The sequence below is a fragment of the Hordeum vulgare genome, chromosome 2H (genome assembly GCF_904849725.1).
Source record: "Hordeum vulgare subsp. vulgare chromosome 2H, MorexV3_pseudomolecules_assembly, whole genome shotgun sequence".
NCBI lineage: Eukaryota > Viridiplantae > Streptophyta > Magnoliopsida > Poales > Poaceae > Hordeum > Hordeum vulgare.
The window spans coordinates 484,001,300-484,028,643 of record NC_058519.1 but is presented as its reverse complement, the minus strand read 5'-3'; the positions used below and the strand labels follow the sequence as shown (position 1 = coordinate 484,028,643).

The 27,344-nt window shown below is 39.8% G+C and overlaps 1 protein-coding gene across 1 annotated transcript; it reads right to left on the bottom strand.

Moving 5' to 3' along the window:
* Nucleotides 1-1,949: 1,949 nt before the first annotated feature.
* Nucleotides 1,950-3,140, bottom strand: LOC123430303 (NAC domain-containing protein 104). The gene is made up of 3 exons (XM_045114173.1): nt 2,902-3,140; nt 2,513-2,802; nt 1,950-2,412 (listed from the first exon to the last, which is right to left on the bottom strand). Exons 1-3 carry the CDS (start codon nt 3,059-3,061, stop codon nt 2,263-2,265), a joined length of 600 nt encoding a protein of 199 aa, XP_044970108.1. The 5' UTR covers nt 3,062-3,140; the 3' UTR covers nt 1,950-2,262.
* Between the last annotated feature and the right edge of the window lie 24,204 nt (nt 3,141-27,344).

Sequence of the window (27,344 nt, the reverse complement as noted above, 5' to 3'; positions counted from 1 at the left end):
TTACGTACATGTTTGGTTTCTGGCCCGCCTAATCTCCGTTTGAAATGGCTTTGCTAGCAACATTTTTCCATGAGTGGTTTGCTCGTTTAAGGAAATGGCTTCCATGATGAGCTATATGCGCACTCAGCTGGGGTAATGGTTAACAGTTACATGGTAAAGCATGTGCTGATGTGCACTACATTATGCAACCTTTTTACAGATTTTTAATGCAACTATGTGGAGATCAATGGGGGCTCAAGGCTACTGAACATAGTTAGTGCGCCAAATAAGTGGCGTAGTAGACTTTTTCCTATTTATTTTGAATAATTTGAGAATAAAATAGCATATGGATATATAGTTAACTAGCAATTCCATTTTAATTTAAAACTCAGTAAAGCAAACAGGAGGGGGTTATGTTGATTTATCGTTGTATATAATCTACAAGAACTCTTCTGCGGCTTTCTCATTTTAGAACCGCTGATTCATTTCATGTACCTTGTATTGCCACTTCGACAAAGTAAATTAGCAATGTAGGAGGGTTACTGATAAATTTAAAATTTTCTAGCAAAGAACTCTAGATTTACAAGTGGGATTAAATTTATTTATGACACTTCTAACAGTTTTGCGTGTTTAGAGTTACTTTTACTAGGAAAGGATACAAAGTAGGACCTTCAGGAAAACTACTTCAGGTTTAATTTGTTAGAAATGAATTCCAATGGACTTTCATGTTCTAGCATCTGATGTTTACATCTCAAATTTGCACTTGAAAGGCCCGACATCGAATCTGATTTTTTGCATCTCAACTATTTGGTGTATGGTGTTATACTGTTATCTACTCCCTCTGTTCATAAATAATTGTAGTTGGGGAAAACTAGTCTAGTTCTCCCCAACTACAATTATTTAGGAACAGAGGGAGTATTTTGTCACTAGATGCTGCTCAATTATGATTAGTTCCAGACTTGCAACAGTTACTGTCTTGGTGCATTTACATCAAGGTCATGTATTCCTATTACTGCTCAGCTTAATGGATAGTTTCTGTAAATAATAGGTTGTCTTGTGGCATTTGGCCTGATTAATATCATAACCATACTCAACATTGTGATTTCAAACAATGTACATAAATTACTTAAAACATATATTTTTTATTGTATTCCATTTCTCTGCTACTGTTGGAATGTGAACTTCACATTCTCTCTTCCAGTATCACATCAATAGGAAAGTCATTAGATGAACTACTCAAATGGTAACACATGAAAACCACTAGCATAATTATAGTTAGTTTAGTTTTTCTCTTTCTTTGTCCATGTTTTTTGTTTCGCTTTTTATGATGTCAGCATGCATTGCAAGCCATGAAAAGTAACGACACACATGCTAAAACTATTGATGGGGGGCACTACCAACTTCTCTTAGGACAGACAGAATTATATCATCGCATTTCTAGGGTTGGATTAAGAAGTCAACAACCCATTTAGTACCAAAAGAAGTTACTAAAAAGTTGCTATCCATGATTAGTGATCTAAAGCGAGTGCACTATGCAGTATGCACTGTAAATAACTAAACAAGTTTAGAAAGTTTCAGTGGTTACCTGATTTTCAGGTAACTGGTTTGGCAAGTCTTACCAGTGCATGGTGGTACCACTTCCCCACACATGCACACTTTCTGTCTGCAATGGACACACAAATACATTATTACCTTTTGGAGCTTATCTCATTGATGACATCAATAGCAATATGCTTGCACAAGTTCCAACCATGCTCTTTTTTTTATCCTTGTGATCTAAAAGCATCTGACTGACTCCATTTGGCCTTTGCTTTGTAGGCACAATAACATTGTTCACAACACATAGAAATGCAATGAGTTGGAGAAGGCGGCATGCACAAGCATTGCCTGCATCTCTCCAAAACCAGTCCTAAGTCCTAACGCCCAGAAGTCACTTTATGGTGCTGACTGTTAACTTCATGCGATGATCATTCAGGACATGCCCTTTGCTATTTAGGAAAAACCATCAAATGCTTGAGTAATCACTAGTTGAAAGAGTGGCCGTTAGGCCATTACACACTTATATATATTCCATAGTAAACTAGTAGTCAAAACATATTAAATTTGTTTCATGCACCTTCTTGGAGGAGAATAATTACATTTCTGGTCTAGATGGAGTGAATTAGGTTTAATACCTACCAGACCATTTGATCATTAAGAAAGATGCTTCTCTTATGAGTATCATCATGATCAGATGGCATGGTAGGCACAAAACCCATTCTCTCAACTGTGCTAGCAAAGGTTCTAATTCTTCGGCAAACTGACTTCATCATAGTCATCTAGGGATAGGAACACCTCGTCTAAGCATGAAAGCTCCATGTCCTCCTGGTGGAAGCTCACTTGCGAATCGTAGTTCGACTCGAACACCCGACACACCACCCAATTGCTGCATTCCTGTGATGATCATCCATGCATGTTGGACTCACGTATATGTTAATGCTAAATGCAGAGTTTAAGAAAATGTTAGATGCAATAACATGTATACAGCACTCACTTTGTCTGGGTGGCCTTTCTTCTTGTGAGACCGCTTGCGTGAACTACCTGAAGTGCTGGTACCCCCATTCTCGTCAAGTAAGTGGTACTCATGCATAACCCAGTTGGTTTTGGTCGCCTGAAAGGGCTCCCCAATGGAGAAGACGAGCGTCTTCTTCAGTCCGACATGAGAACCGCCACTAGTTACTGCCTCATCAGCACCGATGGGATTCCAGTACCCATTTCGTGAGGTCCTACTCTGTGTTGCTTGGCTAAAGAAATACCACTGGTTCCCTGCTTGAAGTGCTTTGCCTTGAAAGAGTTGTCAGAATCAGGACTAGACATTAATGACACGATGCTATAACTTGTGATATCTACAAAGGTTTGTGAAAGAAAGTATTAGGTACATACCATTCAGCTCCCACGGATCATAGCGATTCTGAGGCAGCGTAGGGACGATGTCAGGTCGGCATGGGAGGAGAGCCGCCTTGCGTCGGAGGAAATGGATGACGAGTTCTTCGTCGGAGGGGAAGAAGTGGAAACCAGGAGGAAGGTTAGTAGATCCACCCATATATGCTGGAGCAGATAGAGTAGAGGGAAATGGAAGGCTGTGAGGAAGGAAGACAAGAGCGCAGGTGCTTGCTTCACGTGGTTTCTTAGTAGTATTTATAGGGGTTGTATGCGTGTATGTATTTGTATGTAGAGAAAGGGAGAGAGAGAGAGAGAGGGAGAAACGTGCAATTCAAGGAGTGTCGAAAGGTTTTGGAGGCGGCTGCAGCTGTGCAGCATGGTTGCTTTGAGAAGCCTGCCAACTTAAGTGCCATGCTTCCTTTTTCTCACCATTTTTTATATGGAGCAAACTAATGATGCTATGCAAACACTAATGTTGGATTTGTACAGAGGAGTATCTCCTATATATTTGATGTTCAGAGCACTTACTGCAAATTCCTCTACTGTTTAGATGGATCGTTACAAACTAATTAACAGATCCCATCAATGCATGCATGCACGGTGCCTCATCATGTTCTACATATTTTATAACAAAAGCCGGAGAGCAAGACAGACAGTTTCTTGCCTAGCAATGATGCTGGTTTGGGTGTCCTTAATTAGGAATTTAGGATAGCCTTTTGCGGATGTATTTGATCGTTGACTCCGCTTGGATATGTTACATTGCATAATAACCATCTCATCCATCTAAAGTTTCAGTAGCAGACTCTTGCATCATAATCTAACATGATGCTTGTGTGCTACTTTAGGTACACTTGAAAATACCATGTCTGCCCAAGAGAACTGTCAATGTAGCGTAATATCATGTGATTGGCGTCTTCTCAGTTCTCACATATGTCCATCCATATCTGAGATCAGGAGAAGTGAATGACCAGCTAGGTGAGATGACAGAATCAATAATCACTCATTTTAAATCGTCTAACTTCCCGGCCGATAACCCATCCTTTCACTGCTTCAGCCCTAGCATGCTTAACTTTCTGGTTCTATCGCCCCTAGTTGCCAAGTGTGCACTTGTTGTTTTCCTGACAATAGTAAGCTATCAATCCTAAACAACTTGGGTCTTGATGTCATGTCACATGATTTAATTATTTGAATTACAAACAATTATTAAAATAAACTTAATAAATAACAATAATAGTGAATTTCAATGAAAACAACCTAATATTTTTAAATAAAATTATTTTTCTTTTCTTTTTGGAAAAAACTTCTTTTTGAAATAACTTTTTTGCCATTTGGAATTTTGAGCATGTGAGAAAACTTCACCGGTCAAGCCCGGGTGAAATCGAGTACTCATGTTTTCTATTTTTTTTGATATATTAATTTTTTTTGGACGCCGTATGCAAAAGTTATGGTCGTTTAATTTTTTTTCCTTTTTTTGCAAAAAAGGATCAAAATTCGTATCTCGAAATTTCTATACCGACTAGACACTAAAACCTAACAACATCTCAAAGGATTTTATTTTTTGAAGATTTTATCATTTCTGTTTATTTTTTGAAGATTTTATCATTTTTGTTTATTTTCTACAAAACTCAAAGTATCAAGGTTTCAGACGAAAACCCATCTGCTACAAAGGCATTTTTCTAAAATTAATTGAACTGTAGATTTTTTGTGTGCATTAAATATGCACCATACTACAACATGTTAAAATCTACAAAAAGAACTAACTAAAAATAATAAAAAACAACAATTAAATGACTAAAACAACTATATAAGCAAAACAATATTTCTTTAATTAAAATCCTAATTTAAATTATTCTAAAAATAACCAAATAAATCTTACTGTGACAACAATCTAACACATGAGTGAGAGCAAAAAGAATTAAACTAAAAACTATTTGTAAACTCAAGTTCTTCAAAAACTGGGTTTGAAGCAAATTTAAACAAATTCAAATTTAAACCATTCAAATTTGAAAACTAATGGCACAAACAGAAACTAGACAAAATTTTGAATCTAATGCAAAAAGAATCAATCAAAAATATCAAATATCCTAAAAGATATAAGCAATTTAAAACAGAAACTACAAACAAGAATTTAAAAGCAGAAAAAAAATCTGAACCTTTAGTCCCGGTTCGTGTCACGAACCGGGACTAAAGGTCTACCCTTTAGTCCGCGTTCAAGAGACCAACCGGGACTAAATACTCCAAACCCTTTAGTCCCGGTTCGAGACACGAACCGGGACTAAAGGTCCAAGACACGAACCGGGACTAAATCCTCCAAACCCTTTAGTCCCGGTTCGAGACACGAATCGGGACTAAAGGTCCCATTTGAACCGGGACTAATGCCTGACCGGCGCCTTTGCCGCTCGAATCGGGACTAATACTAACATTAGTCCCGGTTCGTAAAGGAACCGGGACTAATGTGTTTTTCGAGCTGGGACGAAAGCCCTTATTTCTACTAGTGCTTGCCATTAAATTATTGTACTGATTTGACCGAAGTTTTGACTTTCTCTCTTATTTGACGTGTGTTGGATGTCATGTAGACATCAAGCAATCATGCATCAAATAGCACCTTGAATTTATTTGGACCAACACACAGTGGTTTGATTTGGTTTTGACCGCTGATATGCATGCTTGTGATCTTTATAGCCAAAGAGCATACTCCCTCTGTCCCTGAAATTTTGGGACAGAGTTAGTACTATATACTACAAAGTTGAGTCACTTATTTCGGGACAGAGTTAGTACTATATTCCCCAGCCCCAATATTTCAGGGATATTTTCAAATAGTTGTAAACAAAAATAATTTTGTTTGCCACTTCTATTTTTGAAGGCAATACCAGATGTTTCATATTCTTCAGGTTTTTAATAGTTAAGTATAGCATACATTATTCGTGTCGGTTCATGTCAGTGAAAGTGTTTACCTGAAGTGAAACCAGTTATGAAAAGAACCCCCAACCTGTATTAGAACAATTAGGGAAAAAGTTCTGAGTTTGATTTGTTAGATCATTTGTTTGGGTGTGTGAAGGCTATCCTAGAGACCTAGACTCACCTTTTTTCTTCTCCCTCCATCCGTTGTCAAACAGACTTGCCTATATTTCTTTGCCCATATCATGACAGCTTAACTTCTCACTGGGTGATATGTGAAGCAAAGGTCAGGTCCAAACACCTGGGCTTGCACCATCAACCGTGTTCTGAAATTACCAGCACGAATGGGGCTAGCAAGCGTCCTGCGTCCCCAGTAGTGGAGTGTGGGTCGTGTGAGTGCCTTCACTGTAGAAATTTTGTCTGGCATGGGGTGCATTCCTCCTCCTCATGTCATGCAGTCGTCAGCCTTGTCCAACCATATGCTCCTTTATACATCTTGACCATCGTCATAATAATCCCCCAGGCCAGCAAGTTGCAGCAGAGAGTTCAGTGGAGTTGTGGCAAAGTACAAAGCGCATCACTTGGAGATGAAGCCACTCAAGCTCCTCCTGCCCTGCATCCTTTTCGCCCATGTATTTTGTGCTCATGTTTGCGAACTGCTTCATCGGAAAAGAAACACATCAATCATTTCGAGTTACTTGTGCTAGCTCAGTTAGCGAGAGACAGAAATAATTTGGCAGGCATCACTATTATGACCATAGTTGTCCATGACAGCGACGCTACGGTGTTGAGTATTTGGGTAAACTACCACCCTACTAAGTAAGCCGTAGCCCAATTGGTAGGAGACACATCACTGTTTTGATGCATCAGCTGACAGAGAGGATTAGTTTGTGTTGATGCAGTGTGGATAAGCTGTTAATCTCTTGAGAATGAGATGATATGCTAAGTTGCTAGCCACCACTAACTAGCCCCTAATATTTGGTGAGATGCTTATTATCTTGGTGCATGCAGGTCTACTACATATATACCTACGTACAAGCTCAACAACCCTCAGAATCTTCCAGGTAAGTAGTAGTATCCTAACAGCTCAATCTGTGGCCTCATATACAAGGAGGAGAAAAGGGGAGAGATGATAGTCAATCATTCCATGGTGCACACACTCATGCATGCACACACTAGTCCCTGCACTTTTATCCTGCTTTTTCTCCTGATCTCTATCTAGCCATTCTCTTTAGGAACATTTTTTGTGCATGCCGTGTCTCTTTATGGCAGGCCATGTCCATGTAAGACTGGGCAAAGTCCATGCACCACTTGAGCTAGCTAGGAGATCAGATGAAGTGGTGGCGTGGTGCTGCTGGTGGCATGGCAGCAGCACACGTAGAGGTGGGGGTACCTAATAATCCCTGGAGCGAGGAGCCCACGGATCATCCGGAGGGAGCTTCGATCTGCGGGGCCGTCTGCTCGGGTGACGTCCCGATGATGCAGTTGTGCATCTGCATTCCATTCTCTTCTCTGTGTGACAAAGTAGCAAGCAGGGAACAAGTCGACAGGATCTCCAAGCCTCGTACGAGTGTCCTTGCACTATCCGATCCGCACATGTTTCATCTTGCGTTAGGAGCACTTGGGAGTTCTACATTCACATGGTTACTTCTAGATAGATTATAGATAGACAGGTCAAAGGCTCTTTTGTGCCTGAATTAAAGGTACCTACTACATCCCTGAGCCAGTTAACATGACGGTAATAACCTAAATTTGCATGGGAAAATGCTACTCAGGACAAGGGTGCACATATGAATAAAACAAATGACGTTTTTCAACTTCTGAAAAATTGTGAAAAAGTGCATACGGGCAGAGCATGGATAGAATCATAGAAACTTGTCTTTCTATTTCTTTTTTTTAAAAGACCACCTACGACCTGCTATTTTTGTGCTGGAACTTTTTTTTTTTTAGTTTGGCATACGTACCTGCAATTAAAAAAAAACACTTTACAACAAGTAGCCATTTGTGTTGGAGCTTATTTTTCTTCAGTTCCGCATAGTTCGCAAATGATCATATTTTTTTACCAAATTTTAGAGGGACAATTTTCTAGTATTTTTCTTATTCTTTTTCTAAGTTTTTAGTACCCTATTTATTGTGAACATGTATGTTTTTCTTCATAAGTTCTCAAACATGGAAAATGTGATTTTTTTTTCTTAGTAAAGAAACGGGCATTAACTGGGGCAGTATGTGTTTGATTAGGGCTAATCTGGCGTGCATCGGCATGGCATCGGTGGGTCGTCCACTTCTCCCTCTGCCTATTTTGGGGGCTGGAATGTGCTCTGGCCTCTGGGGCTCTGGGCTATCTATCCCCTCTGCTACTACTGTTGCAAGCACCACCATCTATGACCTCGGCGGCACCGGCACCGGCACTGCCATCCATCATCTGCCACTGGCCAGGGGCACCGCGGTGGATTGGTGGGTGATGTTGGAGGGAGCAACAGCAGGCCAAGATTAGCTTCGCTCCTCAGCTTCTTTCTACCTTCCGCGGGCGCCTACCTAGCTTGCATTTCTTGGGAAATCGAAATCAGGAGACATCCAGCTCTGCTTCCCACTGATTATTCTTCTTCATATGTGCTGTTTGTTGCAGCACACACGTTTCTGATGGATGATTGCTTCATCTTCTTACATACTCCAGCTGCATCTCTCTCTCCCTCTCCCTCTCTCTTTCTCTCACACGCACAAACACACGCACACTGTCTGTGCAAGTGTCTCTGTTCCCCATCTCCCTGTTGACGGGCAGAAAGATACCCATAAATGCATGTGAACTACCGACGGTTACAGCTTGAAAATAGCGTTTGCTTGTGCCAAACTGACCATCGTTTGCAAGAGACCATGAGTCCATGACAAGGGAGGGATGGATCATTTTGTCGTTGGCAAAATATCGGAAAGATTGCGAGGGGACTAAGAAATATATACACCCAGACCCCCACACACACTGGTATCTTCTTGGCACAGTGTTCGTGCGGGTCTATTTCTCTTTGGTACTATTGCTGACGCGTAAGCTACTAACTAGCTTTGATCGACCACTATCGGTGATTCTTCTGCCCTGGGCTGTCTATTGTCTACCTATGGTGGATACCTTGTCGAATTATCAACCTGTGTCTCCTATAGATAAGACACACTACCACACGAGTCCACACTGCTTTGAAAATGGCAAACCAGATCAAATTAGCAAACACTTAATTGCAGAAAATACAGGTGCAGAGGCCCCTCTCTATTTTTTGTGAAATGAAGATTGCAAGGCTTCCTACGAACGAAACCTTCAACTATGAAAATCAGTCTCCCAAGTTATTATTTTATCCAGAAAGAAACACGTTTAAATTTCAGGTTGAATGTCCAGTTTTTGCTCTGGGAGCAAACGGCTGACTGAACTGTCATGGATGCGCTAAGGCCTCCTGGTCCAAAGAAAACTAGTCCATGTGAAATCTTATTCCAGTATATTGCTGGCTGCTGTGATGCAGTGCCATCGCCTGTGCTTTGCTTTGGCTTGGCTTTGGATTTGACATTTGATTTGCCTTTGGGCTGCAATAAAGGAAAGAAAATGCATAACTAAGTCGAACATTTCATCCTCATGAACCATTTGTTTGCTACTACCAAGCACTCCATTTATCAGAAGTGTGCAGACAAGGAGCAAATGGTGCAATCAGCTCTTTCGGCTGTGGTTGGCAGCATAAGCGGCCTTGCTGTACAGGAGACATCCCTACTGTGCGTAGTTAAGGATGAAGTGGTGTTCCTGAAAGAAGAGCTGGCGCGGCTGCAGGGCTTACTACAAGATCTCCAGGACATGCTACCAGTACCATGGCCACCTCCCTCCACCAGATCAAAGATGCCATTGAAGATGCTGAGAATGTCATTGAAGATTGTGAGTAGATGGAGAAGCGGAACGGGCTCTACAAAGGATTCATGCGTGCAGTTACAAGGTATGCTGTCTTGATGTTTTCCGATGGAACCTACATGGGAATGGGTAGTTCTTTCAGTGGAGTCTATGTATAGAGCATTAATCTAGTCTGATCTGTCAGTTGATAATAACAAGAAGATCTGGAAGATGAAGATACCGCTTAAGAATAAAATCTTTGCAGGGTATCTTCGTCACGGAGTCATTCTTACAAAAGATAACCTTATTAGGAGGAATTGACATGGAAGTCTGCAATGTGTTTTTTGTCATCATGATGAGACAATAAAACATTTATTCTTCAAATGCAAATTGGCTCGTTTTATATGGTGAGTCATCCAAATAGCTTCTGGCTTGTATCCTCCTTTTAGTGTTGCTAACTAATGTATTTGGCAATTGGCTATATGGGATTGATCACAGGTTTAGAACTCATTTTAGGGTGGGAGCGCTTGCTGTTATTTGGTTGCTTTGACTATGTAGAAATGATAAGGTTTTTAACGACAAAAATATTTCTCCTATGCAGGTTATCTACAGATGTATGGGGACTCTTCGTTTATGGTCCTCTCTACAACATGTGGAGAATCGATACCTGTTTACGAAGGTGTGTACACGATTGGAGGCTACGGCGAAGATACTTTTATCCAACATGATGACAACATGATCTTAGGATTTGCCCCCCTACGCTTTAGGCGTTATACAGACTATTCATGTCTCAATGTATTTTGTTTTTTTATTTTCATTTGATCAAGAGGACATTATTTGGCCGTGTACATCTTAGTTATAGTACATCTTAGTTATACAGAGGCCGGATGTAACGCTTACTTTAAGTAATAAATTGCTCTTTTGTCGGTGTTGATGAGGTAGACATGAGCCACACTGAGATGTGGATGATAAGTTTACCCCTCATACTTTACAAGATGGCATGACCTTTGTTGGTTTCAAGAATCAGTATGAGTGTATGACCAGAGTGGCCAAGTTACTTCAGGGAGGGGACGAACTCTCTGCACTCTCCATAGTCGGCATGGGTGAACGTGGGAAAACAAGAATTGGTAGAAACATATTTACTGGACCTAAGATAAATAAAAATAACACTTTCTTGCAACTGTTTGGTTGTCCCTTCCTATTTTTTTTTATATACAACTGACATCCTGAAGCATATTTACACTCAAATCGTCGAGTCCAGCAAAAACATTGGGGTGTATAAAGTGGAGAAGAAGATATATGAGTTCTTACTACAAAAGAGATACTATTTACTTGTCCATGAGAGGAGGATACTTGGGGTAAAATAAACAAAAGTGTTCTTTCTAAAAGTTGATGGATGGGTCCGTGCCTTTCAAAATGGAAGTAACGGCAGTAGATTATTGTTAACAACCCGTAGCATGCCTGTTGCTACACAAACAAGATATGCAATGCCGACAGATTTGCATCCTCTTGAGTCGTATGGATGATGAAGCAGCCTTGGAACTTTTAATCAACAATGCCACAATTATTGTTAACCACCCGTAGCATGCCTATTGATAACCGCAGCCCAAACTGGAGTACAATGACCTCCCTCACTAACCGAAGCCCAAACTACATTCGGTTCACCCAGCAACCTACCAACATTGGGGTAGAAAATCTTTGTTGTAAAAAGAATCACAACCTTTATTGTAGAAATTTCTGCAACATGACCTCTATTGCAGCGCAACACCGTCGTTGTTGCAATTGTAAGAACGCAGTTGGGCTTTTGGTTGGCGCAAGATCTGACGATCGTCGAGACAGGATCTTTAAAACAGATCAACCAACCGATGCGTAGCATGCCTCATAATTTAACGGCAACAAAACCAAATGGTTTCAACTAATTTACTAGGTTTTGCGAACCTAGAAGGACCCCTCTCGTGCATCCCTCCCTACAGGACTACACACAACTCATATGTGTTAGAATTAGAGATAAACCTCATATCGTAATCTCAACCTAGCTCAATCTCCTGGACTCTCCGGTATCACATTTCTCTTCTTATCACGTGTAATACAACTTGTACGCCATGGCAAGACCTTTCCCTTCTTATCACGTGTAATACAACTTGTACGCCATGGCAAGGCTTTTAGCCATCAATCAATATAAACATCGTGGCTCCTCCGTGGAGGAGTAGGAACGCTTTCACCTTTTACATGATATGCAGAGCGGACCTTCTTTCCGATCTAGCTACCAGAAACAAATCCCATCGTTATGTCTTCTACCTCGGCACCTGTCGTCCTCAACCTCAGACCCCCACCAATTGAGAAGCTTAACAAAGGGAACTAACTCTTGTGGAAGGTGTGGGATCACTAAAAGGGATGTCTAGAAGGGGGGGGGGGGTGAATAGACTACTCGACAAATTAAAATCTAGTATTTTCTTAATTTTAATGGTTGACAGATTTTAGCATTTATAGCAAGACAAACACACCCTACACATGCAAGTCTACGAGTATAGCAGCGGAAAGTAAGACATGCACATGTAAAGTAAGGAGTAGAGTTTAGGAAGATCAAACGCAAAGATTGACATGGTGATTTTCGGCGTGGTTTCGATAGGTGGTGCTATCGTACGTCTACGTTGATGGAGACTTCAACCCACGGAGGGTAACGACCGCGTGAGTCCACCGAGGGCTCCATCCACAAGGGGTCCATGAAGAAGCAACCTTGTCTATTCCATCACAGCTTACGACCGCGAAGGACTAGCCTCACTCGGGGTAGATCTTCACAAAGTAGGCGATCTCCTTGACCGTACAAACTTCTTGGTTCAACTCCACAAAAAAAAATAGGAGGCTCCCAAGAGACACCTAACCAATCTAGGAGACACCATTCTCTAAAAGGTAATAGATGCGGTAGTACGATGAACTCCTTGCTCTTGTGCTTCAAAAGATAGTCTGCTCAACACTCAATCACTCTCTCACAGATTTAGTTTGGGTAGAAGATATTGATTGGGCGGAAAGCAACTTGGGGAGGCTAGAAATCAAGATTCATATGGTAGGAATGCAATATCTTGATCTCAACACATGGGTAGGTGGCTCTCTCTCAGAAAAAATGGATATGGCAAGTGTTGGGTAGTTGTGAGTGCTTCCTCTACGAATGAGAGGTGGTGGAGTGGTATATATAGGCATCTCCAAAAATTCAACTGTTACAACGTTATTGCCAACTCGATGAAACTGAAGTGAAACTCGGTGGCACCGACTAGTGCAAAATGTGACAATTTTTGTTTTTTCGGTGAGACCGATATATGAATATAGGTGGTACCGATTTTGGCTAGCCTGGTCAGTTTCCTCAACTCGGTGGGACCGATTCTCAAAACTCGAAATTTTTGATTTTAAGAAGTTGGTTAACAGAGCTGGGGGCACTGATTTTAGTTGCACCGAAGTGGAACTTGGTGGTACTGAGACTCTAAGGTTTGGCATGGGATCCGTGTGATGTAAAACTCGGTGGGGGCGAATGGATAAAGTTGGTGGCAACAAAGTTTGGATATTTAGGGTTTGGACAAAATATTTCTGGGAGCATTTCATGAGTATTTTTGGTGGCTAACTCTAAGCACTTGAGCAACCAGATCATCATAGTCACCTCATCCCCTTTTAATAGTATTGGCTTTCTTATGGACTCAAATGTGATTTCTCACAAAATAGAAAATGTAGAGTATTGGAGCTTGAAGCTTGGCCAATCTTATTCCTTTCCTTCCTTGGGGCTTCTCCTCACAATCCTTAGCCAATCCTCTATGTGGAGTATATTTTAAATATACTAGGTAATAGTATTAGTCCAAGAGACAATGTATGTTGTCATGAATTATCAAAAGCACCAAGGGAGCATATGTGCTTTCAATCTCCCCTTTTTTGGTAATTGATGACAACATACAATCAAAGCTTGCAATAGATATAGGCATTAGAATATGACAACTTTGAAGGATACATGACTAATATATACCCCCCCCCTAAATGTGTGCAATCCCCTTTTAAGAAGTGTTTGCTTTGGACTGCATGGACACACACATAGTAGAAAGAACAAGACAAGTCATGTGAACCTTGGCTATATGCATAAAACATATGTGAATGAAAGGTTTCCACGTTCAAGACTCACTCTTGCAAACAATATGTGCAAGAGACAAGCGATCATCTTGAACAAGGATGATGTACATAATTACCTTGTAGTTCTTGAGCATCTTAGCAGTAGGAACACGCTTGAGAAAACAATTGTTAGATAACACAAGAGTATTCTATTGTAAAGATGCAAAGAGCTACAGAAGTACCAACACATTGAAGACATATTGAAAGTAGGATTTGATGATAGATATGTCTCCAAGAATATTTAGAACTTTCTCCCCTAAGTATGAATATGTAGGATTTCCTCTCCCCCTAAATCATAGCGTGTAGATATTGCGAGTAGGTAGGGCGAGACAAGTCCAATAAAAGAAGCATCCAAATTTTAATTTTAATTGTCTTCTTGTAGTTCTCCCCCTTTGGGTAGGTATAAGCTTAGATAACTCTTTGATATCTCTCCCCCTTAACGATTTCTCCTCTTTTAATATCTCTTCCCCTTAATGATATCTCTCCCCCTGAAAATGTAAGATTAGATAGAAGGTTTGTTATATATCCCCCCTTTGACATTAATTTCCAAAAAGGCCAGAGGGTAAGGGTTCCTTGAGACTAAGGGATCCTGGATTCGTCTTCCTTTGTTAAGGGTTCCTTGATTTTTATCCCCCTTGAGCATATATAAGGGTTCCTTGAAACTTCTCCCCCTTTAAGTAGGTAAGGGTTCCTTAAAACTTCTCCTCCTTTCAGTAGATAAGGGTTCCTTGAAATTTATCCTCCTTTCACTAGGGATCCTAGATGTTCCCCCCCCTTAAATTTTTTGATAACTTTGTCGAAGGAATCTTCCTTTCAAAAAACTAGATAATCGTTAAGAACACAGGTAGTATCAAAATTTGGAGTCTCCGAGGAGAGGTGGTTCGGTAGAACTGAGAATGAACTTGGGGCTTTGGGAGAAGTCGGTATGACCGATTTTCCCAGTTTATAGAGAACAAATTGCAAATAGAATCTTAGCTACTTGAAAATACAGGATCTCTTCAAATCAAACGTAAATCCTTCCTGGCCATTTGGTCAATAAAAATTCTCAAATATTTTTTGCCAAAGCTCTGAGAAAGTTTCCAAATGATTTTCAAGGAATTTTTCAAAAATGTTTGCTAGAATTTTTCCCAACTAAATGAGAATTTAATGGTTCCAAGAAAGCACGCAATAAGAATATGAATCATACAAGAATCTTCATCTAGATGTTGGTCAGTGACTAGGACACCTATATTAGAGTATATTGATTTGCGGAGCCAAGCAAGAATGATTGATCATAGGTCATACTCATCGTTAAGCTCAAAATGGGGTTACCATTTTTCATTAAGCATTTTAATGTCTTCATATCACTTGAGTTGCTTTAACCTATGACTTGGTGTAAATCTTTATCAAGGATGTGAGTACATACCTCTGAATGATGTTGATGATGTGGCATGTAGGTGAACTTATTTGTGGATGCTCAATGTTGGTGAAGATCATCTTGAGTTGGGAGAAATCCTTGTTGTTTTTATACACTTTTCACCTACACAGGTTAGTCATGCAAGGAAAAACATAATATACCCAAATGACAAGAGTGAATTTATTCATAAAATAGTTGTCAAGGATATGATTTTGTTGTCTTCTTCCTTCATCTTCAAGAAAGGGTTGCTGATACTTGTGCATAACAAGATTGCTTTTGATGTGAGTTGATGTCAATCTTGCGGAGTGTAGTTCTTCCAAGTACCTACAAAAGGTTAGATGCAATACAAGGGAGCATATTTTTCCAAGATATAAGATAGTGTCATATCAATAGCATCATGAAATAATCAAGTAAGCTCATGCCCTTGCATGCATCCGAGTGAGTTTTAGCTCAAGTTTGAAACATCAATGATGTTCAACTCACTTATCAAGTGACAAAACACTTTCTCATCAAGTGGCTTATCTAGTGTCATAAAGTTATCATCCAATTATTTGTCGGTATGAACATGCTTGATATTAATATCTCCTTTACTAACATGATCACAGATGAAATGATGTCAAACTTGAATATGTTTAGTTCGAGAATGTTGCATGGGATTATGAGCAATTTTAATAGCAGTTTCATTATCACACAACAATGGAACATGTTTCACATGAATGCCATAATCCTTAAGAGTTTGCGTCATCCATAGCAATTGCGCACAACATGATCCAACGACAATGTATTTTGCTTCGGCGGTAGATAGAGATACCAAGTTTTGTTTCTTGGATGACCAAGACATAAGAGATCTCCCAAGAAATTGGCATGTATCCAAGGTGGATTTTCTATGAACCTTGTCTCGAGCATAGTCCAAGTCAGAATGGCCAACAAGATTAAAAGAAGATCCCTTGGGATACCATATGCCAAAGTTTGGTGTATGTATCAAGTATCTCACAATTATTTTCACAGCCTTTAGATGACACTCCTTGGGTGCCGCTTTATATCGGGCACACATGCAAACACTCAACATGATATCGGGACGGGAGGCACATAGATATAGCAATGAACCGATCATTGATCGATAAACTTTTTGATCAATCGGTTTGTCCTCCTTGGCGAGGTCAACATGTCCACTAGTTGGCATGGAGTTTTCATACCTTTGCACTCTTACATGTTGAACTTCTTGATTAAGTCCTTGGTATACTTAGTTTGAGAGATAAATGAACCTTCTCTCATTTTTTTGATTTGCAAACCAAGAAATAATTTCAGCTCACACATCATGGACATCTCATACTTCTCGGACATCAACCTTCCAAACTTCTCACTAAAATGTGGGTTAGTAGATCCAAAGATGATACCATGCATATAAATTTGGCACATGAATAGTTCGCCATTAACTCTTTTAGTGAACAAGGTTGCATCAATTTTACCAATCTCAAAACCTTTTTTAATGAAAAACATCGTTAGGCATTTGTACCAAGCTCGAGGGGCTTGCTTAAGACCATATAAAGCTTTATGGAGTTTATAAACATGATTAGGTTTCTTAGGGTTCACAAAGCCGAGAGGTTGTTTGACATAAACTTCCTGCTCTATTTCACCATTTAGAAAAGCACCTTTTATATCCATTTGGTAAAGAGTAATATCATGGTGATTGTCATAAACGATAAGAATACAAATGGCTTCAAGTCTAGCAACGGGGGCATAGGTCTCACCATAGTCCATATATATCTTTGACTTGCATGTAACCTTGAGCTACGAGACGTGCCTTGTTGCGTACCACTTGACCATCTTTATCTAGCTTCTTCTGCATTTTGTACCAATGATGTTGTTCTCGTCCTTGGGCTTCTCCACGAGTGTCCAAACTTCATTCCTCTCGAAGTTGTGTAGTTCTTCGTGCATGGCATTCATCCAATCCGGGTCTTGAAGTGCTTATTCTACTTTCATAGGCTCAATGCTATATATAAATGACTAATGCTCACAAAAATTATCTAAACGAGTTTTAGAGCGAGTGATTGATGTATATGACACAATTTTACTCTTGTAGACTATGTTGGGCCTCCAAGCGTAGAGTTTTGTAGGACAGTAGCAAATTTCCCTTAAGTGGATGACCTAAGGTGTATCATACTTCTTGGTCATGCAAGTGAAAGGCAATAATGACGATATTTAATGGCGTGACTGTGGCAAAGAAAAGCGAGCATGAACTCAATTTGTTGTTGCTTTTGTAAATATGTTTAGACCAATATCCATGATTCAACGTATTATGACAAAAAATGTTTGCAATCACAATTAGATGTTATAGTTGTTCATGCCATGCTTAAGTAGCAAGGAGTGGATAATGATTTATCTTGGATGTCAACATGCATTAAAATGGTTGTGATGTAGTATGATGATATGGCATCCTCCTGTGAATGTTCAAGTGGCTTCACTTGGCACATGTTCACGCATGTAGTTGAATCAGAACTAACATAGCCTCCAACCATTATGTTCATGGTGTTTCTATCCTACTCATGTTCGTTTGCAACGATGATTATTCATAAAGCATGTTCATGACCGTCTTCACTCTCTAGCTGGTCGCTTTGCAACCTATTTGCTACCCTTCACTTGTACTAAACGAGAATACTACTTGTGCATCAAAATCCTTGAAACAAAGTTATTCCAGATGAGTCCACTATACCTACCTATATGCGGTATCACCCTGCCGTTACAAGTAAATTTGCATGTGGAACCTCTAATATTTCAAATGAACTTCTGTTTTATGTGCCTCGACCACTCATGGAGCAATAGAGTGCGGTCAGTATCTTCCATTCTAAGCGGGTTATTCTCATGATGAGTGTTTATTCACTCGTCCTTGCACAAGAGGGGCTGGTAAAAGGGACTTCCAATCCGGAATCATAAATCGCAAATAATTAAACAAAACTCCCCTGGATTGTTGTTGGTATGGACGACACCCGTGGATTCAGCTAGCTATGGAGTGTGTTTGATTGGTGGAGGGGGAGTAAACCTTTACTTTTATTGCTTGGGAACCGCCACTAATTTGTTTAGCAAGGAAGATATCGATAACTTTTGGTCGTAACATTGACAGGAAGGGTGCACCTCCCAAAATAATTTATCTCTTATTTTCACTATGGGCTCTGGCACCTCTGCAAACTCCTGCTTCCCTCTGCGAAGGGACTTTCTATTTACTTTCATATTATTTTATTTTTTACTTTGAGTCATCACCTTCTCAAATAAGCATGAGACTTGAGAGTACTGTTGTCATCCTCATGCTTTGTCTCTAGTAATCGTTGTTTGCAGCATGACTGGATCTATTTTACCATGAATTACAATGTATAGTCGTTGCTTGAACTTTAGAGGTGCTCTGCATTTATGTTTTACAGTCTCAGAAAAGGCTAGCAAGCTACCATTGTTGTCATATTATATCATGATTGTTTTGACAAAGTGTTGATGTTTGAGCCATTTTATTATTGCTTGCTAGTTTATTATGACATTGATATGAGCTAATATAGTTTCTAAGAGTTACTATTGATATGTTTAGTCATGATTTATGCTGAAAACCTCGGTGCTCTCTAAGTATGTATATGTACACAAAAACGGAAGAGTTCGTAAATGTTTTTATTTATCACTTTTACTTTGTCAACTGAATTACTTGAGGACAAGCAATGGGTTAAGCTTGGGGGAGTTTATACGTTTCCATCATATCTACTTCTCCTAATGCTTTTGCTCTTGTTTTGGACTCTAATTTTCACTATTTGAATGGAACTTACCTGGATTGATGTGGTTTTCAGCAGAACTACCATGGTGTTGTTTTTGTGCAGAAATAAAACTTCTCGGAACGGAACGCAACTTTTTGGACATTTTTTCTGAAATATTATTTCCATTCTCATTAAAGGGTGATGCTAAGATTTGGTACAATACTCTCACTCCTGGTTGTGTGTGTAGTCCCCAGGATATGATTTACTACTTCTGTGAAAAATATTTTCGTGCTCATACGAAACAAGCTGCCTTACAAGAAATATTTAACTTTGTGCAAATTGAAGAAGAGAGTCTCCCACAAGCTTGGGGGAGGCTTCTCCATTTACTTAATGCTTTGCCTGACCATCCTCTTAAGAAAAATTAAATACTTGATATATTTTATAATGGACTAACCGATGCTTCTAGGGACCACCTAGATAGTTGTGTTGGTTGTATTTTCAGGGAACGAACTATCGAACAAGCTGAGGAATTATTGACTAATATATTGAAGAATTATGATGAATGGACACTTCCTGAACCACCGCCTATGCCTAATCCAAAGAAGAGAGGTATCTTATTCCTTAGTCCTGAAACTATGCAAGAGGCAAAGAAATTATGAAGGAAAAAGGCATTAAAGCTGAAGATGTCTAGAATTTACCACCTATCGAATAAATATATGGTGTCCAAACATCACCACACGTGGTGGAGGTAAATTCTCTTGTAACGTTTGATGAAGGTGACATCCCTTACAATAAACATCCTAGTCAATGCTTATATGACCATTTCAACTCCTAAACAATTGAAACAAAACTTTGATATGATTGCTCGCTTAAGTGACTTGTTATTTAGAATCACCAATGATGTAAGAGGTGTAGGAAAACATGCTTCTATGGCTCAAACCCAACTAGGACAAGTTGCTAAATCCTAAAGTGAGCTACTGCATGACATGACTAATAATATGAATGATCATGTTGTTAGAGTAATGACAAGAGGAGGGACAATGACTCAAGATACACTTTATCCACAGAATTATCATAAAAGAACTAAACAAGATTCATGAAGAATTAATGTTTATGCACCTAGTCCTTCTAGAAATAAAAAGAAAAAGAAAAATGATAGGACCTTGCATACTTCTAGTGAACCTGAATTAGAGAAACCTTCTACTAATGCTAATGATATCTCTATCTCTGATGTCGAAATTCAATCTGGTACTCAGCATTCACCTAGTGATAATGAAAATGATAATGATGATGCTCATGTAGATGCTCAAGCTGACAATGATAAAGAACCAGATAATGATGTTGAGATAGAACCTGCTATTGATCTTGATAACCCACAACCTAAGAATAAACGTTATGATAAAAGAGATTTTGTTGCTAGAAAGCATTGCAAAGGAAGAGAGCCATGGGTTCAAAACCCATGCCTTATCCACCTAAACCAACTAAGAAAGACGATGATGAAGAATTTGAATGCTTTGCTGAAATGCTTAGGCCACTCTTTTTGCGTACTCGTTTAACTGATCTTTTAAAGATCGCCCCTTATGCTAAGTACATGAAAGAAATCGTCACTAATAAAATAAAACACCTGAAGCTGAAATCTCTATCATGCTTGTAATTACACCTTTAAAGATGGAGTACCTAAAAAACTAGGAGATTTAGGAATACCAACTATACCATGTTCCATCAAAAGTAACTATGTGAAAATTGCTTTATGTGATCTAGGAGCTGGTGTTAGTGTTTTTCCTTTCTCTTTATACAAAAGACTTGACATGAATAAACTCACACCTACTGAAATTTCATTGCAAATGGCTGACAAATCAACTTCCATACCTATCAGTATTTGTGAGGATGTACCCGATGTTGTTGCAAATGTTACTATCTTGACATGCTTTGTTATACTTGATATGCCCGAGTATGATAATATGTCAATTATTCTCGGTAGACCTTTCTTGAATACTGCAGGGGCTGTTATTGATTGGAACAAAAGCAAGGTCACTCTTCATGTCAATGGTAAATAACATACATTGCATTTTCTCACGAAACAATTTCAAGTGAATGGTGTTAATGTTATTGAAAAATCTCCGACTACCATCAATGATAGTTTTCAACTGCCTTTACATACAACCAAAAATAAATATGAGATACTTATTGTTGGGCATATTCACATCCCCATTGAGGGAACTTAGTTTTTACGAAAATTCTTCGGGATCATGCTAATTGGAAGTGGTTGTTAAGAAGACTTGATCAACCTTATTAATGAATCATTTTCAAGAGGCATGAGATTGATGAATTCAGTAGGCACAACTTTGTGTATCCATTTTACTTTTCCAATTATTTTTTTATTACAATAAAATGTCATGATTATCCTATGTTCTGATTTTTCCATGCAATAAAAACTGCCCAAAAATAAAAGTTCTCCAAATGACCTGAAATTTTTGCATGGTTTTTTCTGAATATTTGAGAATATCTCGCACTAAAAACACTGCAGGGGGGTGTACCAGGTGGCCACTAGACACCAAGCTGGCCCCTTGGGAGTCCCATCACTTATTTCTTCAACTCACTTTGCCCCTCACCTCCAGAAAAAAAATCCATGCAGCTCTCTCTCTGTCTCTCATGTTCTTGCTCTCAAACCCATGGAATTCGATCTCTTTGCTTGAAACTCCGTTTTTGAAACTGTTTTAGGGGATTGATCCTTGGTATGTAAATCCCCCACTCCTTCAATTAGTTTTTGCTTTAGTGGTTTATCTTAGAAGTAATTAGATACTCTAGGTGCTGATATTGATGAGCTTGCATGTTTAGTTCTTGAATTTCTAAGTAGTTTGAATGCTTGTTTTAGGCTTTAGGCATCCCTATGTGTAGTTCCTACCATTCTTGTGAAGTTTTGTTAACTTTAGTTTTTGACCCAAAAAAATTCAAAGATTAATATGTAGGAAAAATGAGCTGGTTCAAAAGGATTTCTTCGAGGAGGAAGTCCTCGGAGGCATCATCTAGTGAGACTCCGATACGACAGTCTTATGTTGAGCCAAGTGAAAGTTCGGTGCGAGAAGGCCACACCAAATCGTGTCTTTGGCCAAGTGATGACTTCATGTTGGGTGCAGGCATTAAGGAACAATTTGAGCGATACATTCATAATACCGAGCTCGCACCCTTCATCGCAGATAAGTGCACGCAACATTATCATATTACTGAAACTTTCACTAAGGGTGAAAATTTCAATCCCTTGTTTATCACACTTACTATTACCCAGGCTACTACCGGTGGTGATTACCAAGCTAGGCCAAAAGCCTAAGCTTGGGGGAATACGTGTTTCCACCGACTTTACATTCATGTTTAAATATCCTAGTTGTCGGTGTTCACACTCTTGCATGGTGTTATGCTTGTTAGATTTCTTTTCTTGCTGTCTTCTTGTGTATTTGAAAAACTTGCAGAAACTCTAAAAATATTTCTCACTTGTTTTTGGTTTTTCTTTCTAGCGTAATTTAGTTGTAGTATTAAAAGAAAACCCCAAAAGATTTCTCTTCTCTTCTTGTACTTGTTGGGAGCTTTCCCGTGTAAATAGTTTTTCTCGTTTTAGTTTTTCCTTCTTTAATTTGCTTTTATCTTGAAAAACTAAAAACTCCAAAAATATTTTAGTGTGTATCTCTGAATTTATTTTCCCTTCTTTGAGTTATACCCAAGGGGAAGACCACGATGAAAATATCGAGTGGCTCTCATATGCATTGTTATTGATCTAATGAAGAGACACATTACTTTGTCTTCTCCTCTTGAATAAAACTATGCAGATTCCAACTTAGTCAATGGCACTCCTGCACTATATTATTTTCATATCGTTCGGTCATTCAAGTGAAAGGCAATAATGACGATATTTGATGAAGAGACTGTGGCAAAGAAAAGCGGGTATGAACTCAACTTGTTGGTGTTTTTGTAATTATGTTTAGACTAGTATCCATGATTCATATTATTATGACCACACATGTTTGCAATGAAAATTAGATATTATAGTTGCTCATTCCATGCTTAAGTAGCTAGGAGTGGATAATTATTTATCTTGGATGTCAACATGCATTAAAATGGTTGTGATGTAGTATGATGATATGCTATGCTCCTCTAATTGTTTGAGTGGCTTGACTTGACACATGTTCACGCATGTAGTTGAATCAAAACCAGCATAGCCTTCAGGATATTTATGTTCATGGTGTTTATATCCTTCTCATGCTAGTATGCAACGATGATTATTCATAAAGCCTGTTCATGACCGTCTTCGCTCTCTAGTTGATCGTTTCCCAACCTATTTGCTAGCCTTCGCCTGTACTAAGCGGGAATAATCCTTGTGCATCAAAATCCTTCAAACAAAATTATTCCAGATGAGTTCACTATACCTACCTATATGCGGTATTACCCTGCTGTTCCAAGTAAATTTGTATGTGCCACCTTTAATATTTCAGATGAACTTCTATTTTGTGTGCCTGGACCACTCATGGAGCGACACAGGGCGGTCAGTATCTTCCATGCTAAGCGGGTTATTCTCATCATGAGTGTTTATTCACTCGTCCTTGCACAGGAGGAGCTGGTAAATGGGACTCCCAATCCTGAATCATAAACCACAAATAATTAAACAAAAATCCCACTAGATTGTTGTTGGTATGGATGGCACCCATGGATTCGGCTAGCCGTGGAGTATGTTTGATTGGTGGAGGGGGAGTAAACCTTTACTTATATAGCTTGGGAACCACTGCTAATTTGTTTAGCATGGAATATATTGATAACTATTAGTCGTAACATTGACACGAAGGGTGCACCTTCCAAAATAATTTATCTCTTACTTTCACTATGAGCTCTGGCACCTCTGCAAACCCCTGCTTCCCGCTGCGAAGAGACTTTCTATTTACTTTCATGTTATTTTATTTTTACTTTGAGTCATCACCTTCTCATATAAGCACCAGACCTGAGAGCACATCTGTCATCCTCATGATTTGTGTCTAGTAATCGTTGCTTGTAGCATGAGTGGATCTCTTTCATCACAAATTACAATGTCTAGTCATTGCTTGAACTTTAGAGGTGCTCTGCATTTATGTTTTGCAGTCTCAAAAAGGGCCAACGAGATACCATTGCTGTCATATTATATCATGATTGTTTTGACAAAGTTTTGATGTTTGAGCTATCTTATTATTGCTTGCTAGTTGATTATGACATTGATATGATCTAATATAGTTTCTAAGGGTTACTGTTGATATGATTAGTCATAATTTATGCTGAAAACTTGGGTGCTCTCTAAGCATGTATATGTAAACAAGAACAAAAGAGTTTGTAGAAGTTTCTCTTTATCAATTTTAGTTTGTCAACTAAATTGCTTGAGGACAAGCAGTGGGTTAAGATTGGGGGAGTTGATACGTCTCCATCGTATCTACTTTTCCTAACGTTTTTGCTCTTGTTTTGGACTCTAATTTGCATGATTTGAAAGAAACTAACCCGGTCTGACGTTGTTTTCAGCAGAAATAGAAGTTCTCGGAGTGGAACGAAACTTTTGGAGCTTTTTTGGAATATATAGAAAAAATACAGGAGCCAAGACACACCAGAGGGGAGGCCACAGGCGCCCACTATACATGAGGGCGGGCCAAGTGGAGTACTATACATCAAGGCACACCAGGCCCCCCTCACACGGCCTGGTGTCTAGTGGGGACCATGTGGCTCCGCTAACCCTAATTCCAGCGGTATAAAATCCTATTTTCGGAGAAAAATCAGAGAGGAAGTTTCATCGTGTTTCACTATACGGAGCCGCCACTACCTCCTGTTCTTCATCGGGAGGCCTAATCTGGAGTTTGTTTGGGGCTCCAAAGAGGGGAATCTTTGGTCTTCATCATCACCAACCCTCCTTCATCGCCAATTCCAGGACGCTCTCCATCGGGAGTGAGTAATCCCTTCGTATGCTTGCGGTTCGGTGAAGAGTTGGATGAGATTCATCATGTAGTCGAGTTTGTTTTGTTAGGGCTTGATCCCTAGTATCCACTATGTTTGGAGATAGATGTTTCTATGACTTTGCTATGCTTAATGCTTGTCACTAGGGTTCGAGTGCCATGATTTCATATCGGAACCGTTTATCTTTTCATCATTATATCTATGTTCCTGATCCGATCTTGCAAGTTATATGCACCTACTACGTGTTAGGATCTGCATACCCCAAAGTGACAATAATTGGGATTCTTTCCAGTGATTACCATAGTATGAGGAGTTCATGTATTCACTATGTGTTAATGCTTTGTTATGGTTCTCTATTAAAAGGATGCCTTAATATCCCTTAGTTTCTGTAACATCCCAATTTTCCTAATTGGGAATGTTTTACATTGTAGCTAAGCATCTATTCATATTGATTGAAATAAAGTTGGCATTTGAATTCTTTCGACTTTTGTTTTTGCATTTCTATTTTTCCTCACACGAGAAATACCGGGAAAATAATCTCTTCCACACAAGAGAGAGAGAGCGGAGGAAAATGACCCTCCAAAGTGCGGGGCATTTCTGAAATATTTGGAGCCAAGAAATCCAAAGTTTTATCGTGAGAATATTTGCAAAAAGAAATAAAGCATTTAGGGGATTTTCTGAAAAAAAACATTTTTTTAAAGTTTTTATTTTTGCTTTGGAAAAATGTTAATCGAGTAGAAGATATTTTTCTGTTTTTTTTGGTATATAATACCCCATATTAAATATTTTATTTGTTTCCTTTTTATTCCCTTTTAATTTCTGTTTCGGAAAAAGGCTAAAAATAGGAAAGGTTTTTTTAAGGAAACCGCAGCCGGCGCATTATAAGCTGTGGGCCGAATCCCACCAGATTCAGGATCCGAGATCCCTACGGATGGGCTGGCCGACCCGAGCGCCCCAGCTCTCCTCTCTCTGCCGCGTGGGCCCCACCGCCCGACCTCTCCCCCACCTCGGTCACCTTCCTCCTCCCGACCTCTCCCCTTTCCTAACCAGCAAACCGACCCCGACCCCTCCCAGTACGCCGGGATCTTGCCGGATCCCCTTGCCCCTTCCCTCCCGAGCGCACCTCTCCCCCTATAACTAACGCCCCCGGCCGCCGCACCCCGTTCCCCACCTCTCCACACCGTCCCGCCGCCCCCCAAGCCGCCCTGCCGCAGCCCTCCCCGGAGCACCTGAGCCGGCCACCTTCGGCCACCCGAGGCATCGCCTCCGGCCACCCCGACACCGCCCCGACGCCACCAACGCGCTCGCCGCCCTCGCCCTCGTCGACTGGAGCCCTCACCGCCGCCGCCTTCAAGCTCTCGCCGGAGTTCATCCCCGCCGGTGAGCACCCCATCCCCCTCAGTAGCCGTTGGATCCTACACGTACGCTATAGATTAGATCAGGGAATACCCCTTCGGTTTTCTAACAAAACCGAGTCGGTTTTATTCACTTAACTATTTAGCCGTAGGTTTTTCTTAATTCTCGGCCGTTTGCTCATAACACCCGCAGCACACACCCCCGCAGCCATTCATTGAGCGCCACGTGTACCCCCCTGTCCGTTAGCAATTGTTTTATTTCTCTGTTTAGTTCCAAAAACAGCAAAGTTTCAGTTTTGTTTTGACCATAGCTTTTGATCCCGAAGTCCAATGATGTTGATTCTGGTTCCAGTAGATCCCCATTTTTCTGTAGTTTTTAAAAACATATAATTTGTTTCTGTTTGAAATTTTCAAATTTGAATTAGATCAGATTTAGTTTAAACCTTGTTTTGCCTATTACAGGAGTTTAAAAAATGATTTTGAGTTGATTCTTTTTGCTACTGCTTCCTAGTGATTATATCTTACTGTGGTAAAAGTTTCAATTTTTTTAATATTTGTACTTGGGTCTTTAACAGAAACAAGTTTCTGCCTTAGTGACGTGTATTGAATTCTTTCACTTAGGCCATAGCAAACTTTTACTTGTGATGTTATTTCACTTGTTGTTTGATTGTAGTGCTTATGGTGTGTATTTTTTTGTATCGGTAGATCACCCGGAGTGCGAAGCGTGTTACTTAGAAGCGCTCAATCAAGACAACTATCATCAAGGCAAGTCATTTTGATCATGCTATTTTCCTATGTTTTTCGATGCATGGTAGTTTCACCTTTCTTTGCCCAATTGCATGCTGCTTAGGTACTTGGAAATTTTAGTATAGTTTGTAGTATCATGTGGTAGGCACACAACAACCCCGATACTTGGCCCCGGGTCGACAAATTTCTTATTGCTATGCTTGAGTAGACGGGTTTTCGGTTGAGTGCATAACACGAGAGATGCGAGGTTGATTAATTAATCAAGATCGGTTAAGACAAGATTTTCAAGACCTCGGACGCAATGCAACTCTGGGTGAAGGACGGTTGATCGGCTCCCTGGAGAAACCAGTGGATGGCCCGGG